Below are 9,496 nucleotides of genomic sequence, written 5' to 3'. Positions count from 1 at the left end.
CATCATTATCATCATGGTATGAAGGATTAGGCATAGTTTTAGAACCTGATTCACTCAACTACGTTTTGACCCTTATTGTTACTTTTAAAGCTTTTGCAGAAGGAGAAAACAGCTAAAACGCACTGTATGAAGAATGCTTGAGCTTACACTGTTTCCTTTAAGGAAATGACCTGTTTTCATCATTATCATCATGGTATGAAGGATTAGGCATAGTTTTAGAACCTGATTCACTCAACTACGTTTTGACCCTTATTGTTACTTTCAAAGCTTTTAAGACGGAGAAAACAGCTAAAACGCACTGTATGAAGAATGCTTGAGCTTACACTGTTTCCTTTAAGGAAATGACCTGTTTTCATCATTATCATCATGGTATGAATGATTAGGCATAGTTTTAGAACCTGATTCACTCAACTACGTTTTGACCCTTATTGTTACTTTTAAAGCTTTTGCAGAAGGAGAAAACAGCTAAAACGCACTGTATGAAGAATGCTTGAGCTTACACTGTTTCTTTTAAGCAAATGACCTCTTTTCATCATTATCATCATGGTATGAAGGATTAGGCATAGTTTTAGAACCTGATTCACTCAACTACGTTTTGACCCTTATTGTTACTTTTAAAGCTTTTGCAGAAGGAGAAAACAGCTAAAACGCACTGTATGAAGAATGCTTGAGCTTACACTGTTTCCTTTAAGGAAATGACCTGTTTTCATCATTATCATCATGGTATGAAGGATTAGGCATAGTTTTAGAACCTGATTCACTCAACTACGTTTTGACCCTTATTGTTACTTTCAAAGCTTTTAAGACGGAGAAAACAGCTAAAACGCACTGTATGAAGAATGCTTGAGCTTACACTGTTTCCTTTAAGGAAATGACCTGTTTTCATCATTATCATCATGGTATGAATGATTAGGCATAGTTTTAGAACCTGATTCACTCAACTACGTTTTGACCCTTATTGTTACTTTTAAAGCTTTTGCAGAAGGAGAAAACAGCTAAAACGCACTGTATGAAGAATGCTTGAGCTTACACTGTTTCTTTTAAGCAAATGACCTCTTTTCATCATTATCATCATGGTATGAAGGATTAGGCATAGTTTTAGAACCTGATTCACTCAACTACGTTTTGACCCTTATTGTTACTTTTAAAGCTTTTGCAGAAGGGGAAAACAGCTAAAACGCACTGTATGAAGAGTGCTTGAGCTTACACTGTTTCTTTTAAGCAAATGACCTCTTTTCATAATTATCATCATGGTATGAAGGATTAGGCATAGTTTTAGAACCTGATTCACTCAACTACGTTTTGACCCTTATTGTTACTGTACTGTTCTCGCTGAGGTGTAGCAACTCCAACTAAACAGTGAGCTAAACTCTCTCTTATTCATGAACATGAAGACATCCTGAGTTCCTCTTATGCAGATTTATTGTCTTCACATTGTGCTGAATCCACACACACGAGATGAGTGATGAGAGACGAGAGAGTGAAACTAGGAAACAAACAGCAAAACACTATAATTAGCTAAGCCACCTAGCTTACATGACCATTACTTTTACGGCAAAAATCAATATGCTTCACAGTTAACTCAGTCAGAACGAGGATTATATACATACAAGCGATGCTTCTGCTGGGGAGTCAACGAACATGATGTATTTTCTCTGGCGCGATGACTGTTTGAATTTCCAATGCGTTATCTAACGTGGTGAATTCTACGTAGCGTCCTACTTCCGGTTTTAGCGCAGTAAACAAATGTCAAAATAAGAGTCTCCATGAACTACTTCCTGTTTTAGCTCAGTAAACCGATGTCAAAATAAGAGTCTGCATGAACTGAAACTATGCCGAGTTAAATGCATAAAAATTCAACTTAAATGCCTAAAGGGCAACACACTCCCCGTCTGACCTTAAAGGTCACTATATTGAATGTCTCTGAACCATCAGTCTTCGGCCAGAAGAAGAACGACCTCTGACACTGGTCTCAAGAACACCTTCACAGTCCCTTGGTCCGCCGTCTTGAGTTCCACCTTCCTTACTTTGCCGTCTCTCCCAGGAAAGACGGCTGTGATCCTTGCCATAGGCCACGCGTTACGTGCAGCTTGACTATTCTTCAGGAGCACAATGTCCCCTTCTTTGAGGTCTCGTTGGACATCTCTCCATTTGCGGCGAGCTTGTAGAGTGGGGAGGAACTCCTGACGCCAGCGACGCCAGAATCTGTCAGCGAGAACCTGAACTTGTTTCCATTGTCTGCTGAGAAGATCATTGTCTGTGAAGTCTCCAGGTGGTGGAGTAACGCCAACCTTCTGGGTGAGTATCATTGCAGGAGACAGTGCAAACGGTGACTCTGGGTCAGTCGAGACTGGAACAAGTGGTCTTGCATTGATTATCGCAGTAACTTCCATCATGAGTGTGCACAAGAGGTCGTGGGTAAGTTGGACGCGGTCTTGGAGCAAGATCCCGTCGAGGATCCGTCTTGACAGGCCTATCATACGTTCCCATGATCCTCCCATATGGGACGCATGGGGAGGATTAAACACCCATGAGCACCCATGTTGACTCAAGAAGTTCTGTACTGTGATGTCGGATTTTTGTTGGCTTAGTCCCAGTTCCTTTGCAGCGGAAACAAAGTTTGTTGCACGGTCTGATCTTATCTGCTTTGCAGGTCCCCGTATGGCAAAGAAACGTCTCAATGCATTGATGCAACTGGACGTATCTAGTGAGTCGATGATCTCGATGTGCACGGCACGGGAGCTCATGCAGCAGAAGAGCATTGCCCACCTTTTGCTTTGGGCCTGTCCTCCTCTTGTACGCCTGGTGACGATTTGCCATGGTCCGAACACATCCACTCCTACATAGGTGAAAGGTGGGCATGTGTGCAAGCGTTCTGGGGGTAAGTCTGCCATGAGCTGTCCCTCTGTTCTTCGGCGTAACTTTCGGCACACTACACAGTTGTGCAAGACAGAGACAACTAGTCGTTTTCCCCCTATGACCCAGAAGCCTGCTGCTCTCAGAGCCCCTTCGGTGAGGTGGCGGCCTTGATGCTTCACCTCTTCATGATACTGTCGCACCAACAGCAAAGAAACGTGGCTGGTCTTGGGAACGATGATTGGATTTATTTCTTGCGCACTCAAGTCAGCGTGCTTTAATCTGCCGCCAACGCGCATCAGACCACCTTCGAGAACAGGTCTGAGCTTGTGAAGGGAACTGTTTTTGGATACAGCGTTTCCAAGCTCGAGAGCCGTGAGCTCTTTTGCAAAGACATCTTCCTGTGCGGCTCTGATAATGATGTGTCTCGCCTGAAGCAACTCATCCGGAGTACGTGGGAGGTTGCAGTGATGCCATCCTTTACACTCACTGGACTTGTCGTGTCTGTAAGTGCCAGCTATATGGATGAGTAGGGCGATAGCCCTGGTAAGGGCGCGCATGCATGAAAAGCGCTGTAACCGCGTGACGGTAAAGCCCCGGTTCTGAGTCTGAGTAAGAAAACTACTCACTTCGGGTCGTATTTCCATGTCTGATTCTGAGTTAACGAGTTCAAACGTCTGGCTTGAGTCTGTGTCAGATGAATTTGGTTTGTGCAAAAAGGCCGGTCCAGTGAACCACATAGTCTTTGTCAATTGGGACGCAGGAACTGACCTGGATGCGTGGTCAGCTGGGTTGTCCTCTGTGTTGACGTAGAACCACTGGTTAGGACTTGTGGACTGACGAATACGTCGGACTCGATTGTGAACGTAGACATAGAAGCGTTTTGTTTGATTGTGAATGTATCCGAGCACGACCTTGCTGTCACAATAGAACTTGATCGCATCAAATTTCAGCTCCAGTTCATCTCGGATGAGCTCGGCGACTTCCACGGCTAATACTGCGGCACACAATTCCAACCGTGGAATGGTAGGTTCGGACTGTGGGGCCAGCTTAGCCTTTCCCAAGATGAATCCTACTTCGACTTGTCCCTCAGCTTGAATGGTCCTGAGATATGCCACTGCTCCAATGGCCTTCGTGGATGCGTCGGAAAAAACGCATAGCTCTGTGTGTACAGCATTGGGAAGTGATGTTGCTGTGTATGAACGTGGGATATGCAGATTGCTTAAGTCATGCAGTGACTCACGCCACGCTTCCCATTGCTTCAGCTTTTGTTCTGGAAGAGGAGCGTCCCAGTCGCAGGCGTTGACGCTGAGTTCCCTCAAGAGACCCTTGCCTTCAATAGTCACGGGTGCGACCATGCCTAAAGGATCGAACACGCTGTTCACTGTCGACAGAACTCCCCTGCGAGTGAAGGGTTTCTTGTGCTCTGAGACTGCAAAGGTGAAAGTGTCTGTCGTGGTCTCCCACAACAGTCCCAAACTGCGTTGCACTGGTGTAGCTTCACCGCTAAGGTCGAGGTCTTTCGGAACTGCTCTATCCTCTGGTGCAAAGGCCTGGAGGACGGTTTCGCTGTTTGAGGCGAACTTGTGAAGCCTCAGATTCGATTCGCTGAGAGAGGCCTGCGTTCTCCGTAGGAGGCTGATGGCTTCAGCTTCAGTTGGCACACTGATGAGCCCATCATCTACGTAAAAATGATGTTCGACGAACTGGACCGTGTCTTCTCCGTGTTTGTGAGCACCTTCATGGATGGCTCTCCTTAGTCCGTAGATGGCTACGGACGGTGACGGGCTGTTGCCGAATACATGGACTCTCATCCTGTAGTCGATGATATCCTTAGACATGTCGTTGTCTCTGTACCACAAAAACCTCAGATAGTTCCTATGGTCTCTTCGGACAAGAAAGCAGTGGAACATCTGCTGTATGTCGGCCATCACTGCTACCTGTTCCTTGCGAAAGCGGATCAACACCCCAATGAGGGAATTGTTGAGGTCTGGGCCTGACAGAAGAATGCCATTTAGAGATGTGCCGAAGTACTTTGCGCTGGAGTCAAACACCACGCGGATGCTTCCGGGCTTTTGTGGGTGGTAGACTCCGAAAGTGGGCAGGTACCAACACTCTTCGTTCTCCTCTAGTATAGGAGCCACTTCAGCATGTCTGTTGTCGAATATTTTCTTCATGAACTCTAGAAACTGGTCTCTCATCTCAGTTTTCCTCCGCAGCGTCTTCTCCAGGGAGGTGAAGCGAGTGAACACCTGCTCGCGGTTGTTCGATAGACGTTGACGGGGAACTCTAAAGGGGAGAGGAGCGACCCAGTTGTTTGACGTGTCTCGGTACGTTTCTTGCTCCATGATTTCCAAAAAGATGGTGTCCTCTATGGACGGGGCAGGTTTGTTGTCGGACTCAGTCTCGTTGAAGACATCTAATCCAAGAACCTTCGACGATGCCTTGTGTGGTTTGTTCTTTTGCTCCCTGCTGTGGGACACATGTTCAGTCAGCTTCATGAAGCCTTCACATGGTCTGAGAATAGAGGGTCGGCCGTTCTCCAGCACACTTGTCTTGAACGTGCTCACGGCTGGTTTGTGTGCGTTCCCTAGGCACACGTCTCCTACCAGGACCCATCCCAAATCCAGTCTTTGTGCAAAGGGGGCGTTGTGAGGTCCGTTCACTTGTTGTCGGACTTTATGGACCCTCACAATGTCTCTGCCCAGCAAGATGAGGATTTCCGCCTTGGGGTCAAGTCCTGGTATGTGTGCCGCTACCCTTCGTAGGTGAGGATGGTGACGGGCTGCATCAGGCGTTGGTATTTCAGAGCGATCGATGAGGATGTCATTACACTCGATTAGCGGTGGTAGCGGTAGGATAGTCTGTCCATCAAGCGATTCGACCTGGAAACCCTCTGCCTTCCTGCCTGACGTCTCAACCAATCCGGAACAAGTCTTCAGTGAGTAGGGGAATGATTGGCCTTCGATGTTGAAAAGCTCAAAGAAGTCTGATCGCACCAGCGAGCGGTTGCTTTGATCGTCCAAAATGACGTACATGTTGGTTGCCTTCTCACGTTGACCTTGAGGGTATATCCTTACCAGACAGATCTTCGAGCAGGATCTTCCTATTTGCTCTGGACCACATACCTGGGTACAGTGTGACGAGATAGCTGTGCTGTCGCAAGCATGTTCCTCTTCCTCCCCGCCATTGTCTGGTGGGGGTGTAGGCCTTCTGTAGACTTGAGGTGGTGGGCCAGGATGCATAGCGGCATGATGTCGGTCACTGTCGCACTCTATGCACCTTACTGTTGCTTTACAGTCTCTTGCGAGATGACTGGCTGATGTGCAGCACTTGAAACAAATTCCGTTCTCCTTGAGGATGCTCTTTCTTTCTTCGAGGGTCTTGCCTCTAAATACTTTGCACTTCCTTAGTGGATGTGGTTTGTTGTGAATGAGACAGTTTTTCTCACCGGGCTTTCTCTCCGGTGAGATCGGAGGTGAGTTTTCACCAGAAGAGATGTCAGTCTTGTGAACGGATATCTTTCTTCCATAGTTATTTGAGACTACCTTATCTGACTTCAGTCCGTTGGTGTTGGCGCATAGAACTATGAAACTGGGGTCATTTCTCCGGCGTGCTTCATGGCAGATGAAGTCGGCAAAGTAATTGAATGGAGGAAAGTAGCCATTGTTATCTTCTTTAAACTTGGAGCCGACTGAGAGCCATTTCTCCTGTAGCCCGTGAGGGAGTTTCTCCACGATGGGACCAATGCCTCTGGCGGTATCCAGGTAAGTCAATCCTGTGAGGTAACCTTCTTCTCTGGCACCCTGAAGTTCCATAAGAAGGTCGCCTAGGTCCCTCAGCTTCCCGTAATCTTTGTTTGATATTCTTGGGAATTCGTCCAATCTCTTAAAAAGCGACTTCTCCATTACTTCAGGTGCAGCGTAGCACTCTTGGAGGCGTTCCCAGGCCTTTTTAAGTGCTATATCTGGGTTCCTGACATGTACAGAGCGAATCCTTCTGATGTGTTTCACGGACTCTGGTCCGAGCCATTTAATAAGCAAATCCAACATTTCAGTGGAGGTGAGTCCTAAGCCTGTAGTAGCGTTGCTGAATGATGACTGCCATGCTAAATAATTTTCAGGTTTATCGTCGAATTGGTAGAGACTCGTACTCACCAAATCGCGACGAGCCAGGAATCGTGCCAGGTGTTCTGTTTCAGGTGTCACTCTTGGGGTGTATGGTGCGTGCACAGGCACATACGATGGAGCTGCCGCCTTAAGTTGTGGTTTGAGAGGCTGATGTATCATCTTGGTTTTCGCCGGTGCTGTGTTATGCTCAGATGGTCTATTATGGGTTTCAACCTCTTCTTGCCTTTCTTGTAACTGTAAGTTGCGTCCTGATGGAGGATCCCATGTGACGTAGCTCCCTTCTGACGATGCTGCCGCAGGGAATGTTGCATGGGCTGATGCATGAGTTTGTACTACGTTATGTTCGGCTTGCGCTTCGACGTATTCTTTAGTGCGTGTTACAATTTCGCCTTGTAAATTTGCCCGAGAAGATATGTCGGTCTTGATTGAATCTTCTAGATCCAGTTCAGCTGCTTCCAATGCCTCCGCTTGGGCAATGGCTGCAGCTGCCTCTCTTCGAAGCTCGAGTGCGCCTAGTTTGGCTTCCAGCTTTGCTTTTCCTAATTGAAGCTCCGCTTCCTTCGCTGCCCTTTCAACTTTCAGCTGTGCTTCTTCCTCAGCGAACGCTGCTCGTGCCTTCGCTGCCTCTGCTCTAGCGCGTGCCCTTACTGTGGCACTCGATGCTGTTGACTGAGAGCTTTTTGATTTCCTAGTACGCACAGATGCATTGTCAGTCCTTTCTGCTTCCATTTTACCTCTCTGTTTGCTTATCAGAAACGTTGAACTCAAGCTGGATTACGCTTTTTCACTGTACTGTTCTCGCTGAGGTGTAGCAACTCCAACTAAACAGTGAGCTAAACTCTCTCTTATTCATGAACATGAAGACATCCTGAGTTCCTCTTATGCAGATTTATTGTCTTCACATTGTGCTGAATCCACACACACGAGATGAGTGATGAGAGACGAGAGAGTGAAACTAGGAAACAAACAGCAAAACACTATAATTAGCTAAGCCACCTAGCTTACATGACCATTACTTTTACGGCAAAAATCAATATGCTTCACAGTTAACTCAGTCAGAACGAGGATTATATACATACAAGCGATGCTTCTGCTGGGGAGTCAACGAACATGATGTATTTTCTCTGGCGCGATGACTGTTTGAATTTCCAATGCGTTATCTAACGTGGTGAATTCTACGTAGCGTCCTACTTCCGGTTTTAGCGCAGTAAACAAATGTCAAAATAAGAGTCTCCATGAACTACTTCCTGTTTTAGCTCAGTAAACCGATGTCAAAATAAGAGTCTGCATGAACTGAAACTATGCCGAGTTAAATGCATAAAAATTCAACTTAAATGCCTAAAGGGCAACACAGTTACTTTCAAAGCTTTTAAAGACGGAGAAAACAGCTAAAACGGACTGTATGATGAAATGCTTGAGCTTACACTGTTTTCTTTAAGGAAATGACCTGTTTTCATCATTATCATCATGGTATGAAGGATTAGGCATAGTTTTAGAACCTGATTCACTCAACTACGTTTTGACCCTTATTGTTACTTTCAAAGCTTTTAAAGACGGAGAAAACAGCTAAAACGGACTGTATGATGAAATGCTTGAGCTTACACTGTTTCTTTTAAGCAAATGACCTCTTTTCATCATTATCATCATGGTATGAAGGATTAGGCATAGTTTTAGAACCTGATTCACTCAACTACGTTTTGACCCTTATTGTTACTTTCAAAGCTTTTAAAGACGGAGAAAACAGCTAAAACGGACTGTATGATGAAATGCTTGAGCTTACACTGTTTCTTTTAACCAAATGACCTGTTTTCATCATTGTTATTATGGTATAAAAGATTAGGTATAGTTTTAGAACCTGATTCACTCAACTACGTTTTGACCCTTATTGTTACTTTCAAAGCTTTTGCAGTAGGAGAAAACTTCTAAAACGGATTGTATGAAGAATGCTTGAGCTTACACTGTTTCCTTTAAGGAAATGACCTGTTTTCATCATTATCATCATGGTATGAAGGATTAGGCATAGTTTTAGAACCTGATTCACTCAACTACGTTTTGACCCTTATTGTTACTTTCAAAGCTTTTAAGACGGAGAAAACAGCTAAAACGCACTGTATGAAGAATGCTTGAGCTTACACTGTTTCCTTTAAGGAAATGACCTGTTTTCATCATTATCATCATGGTATGAATGATTAGGCATAGTTTTAGAACCTGATTCACTCAACTACGTTTTGACCCTTATTGTTACTTTTAAAGCTTTTGCAGAAGGAGAAAACAGCTAAAACGCACTGTATGAAGAATGCTTGAGCTTACACTGTTTCTTTTAAGCAAATGACCTCTTTTCATCATTATCATCATGGTATGAAGGATTAGGCATAGTTTTAGAACCTGATTCACTCAACTACGTTTTGACCCTTATTGTTACTTTTAAAGCTTTTGCAGAAGGGGAAAACAGCTAAAACGCACTGTATGAAGAGTGCTTGAGCTTACACTGTTTCTTTTAAGCAAATGAC

General features: G+C 45.1%; 1 protein-coding gene across 1 annotated transcript; it reads right to left on the bottom strand.

Annotated features, from left to right (window-relative positions):
* Positions 1–1,321: 1,321 nt before the first annotated feature.
* Positions 1,322–8,335, bottom strand: LOC119198980 (uncharacterized). Its single transcript, XM_062565133.1, has 3 exons — positions 8,066–8,335; positions 1,611–7,941; positions 1,322–1,486 (listed from the first exon to the last, which is right to left on the bottom strand). Exon 2 carries the CDS (start codon positions 7,713–7,715, stop codon positions 1,932–1,934), a length of 5,784 nt encoding a protein of 1,927 aa, XP_062421117.1. The 5' UTR covers positions 7,716–7,941; positions 8,066–8,335; the 3' UTR covers positions 1,322–1,486; positions 1,611–1,931.
* Positions 8,336–9,496: the final 1,161 nt, after the last annotated feature.

This window comes from Pungitius pungitius, chromosome 10 (genome assembly GCF_949316345.1).
Source record: "Pungitius pungitius chromosome 10, fPunPun2.1, whole genome shotgun sequence".
NCBI lineage: Eukaryota > Metazoa > Chordata > Actinopteri > Perciformes > Gasterosteidae > Pungitius > Pungitius pungitius.
Note: the sequence above shows the minus strand (reverse complement) of the source record. Positions and strands in the feature narration are given on the sequence as shown.

Coding starts and splice junctions, on each gene's coding strand:
- LOC119198980 (XM_062565133.1), bottom strand. CDS start 7,715: ATGGAAGCAGAAAGGACTGACAATGCATCTGTGCGTACTAGGAAATCA.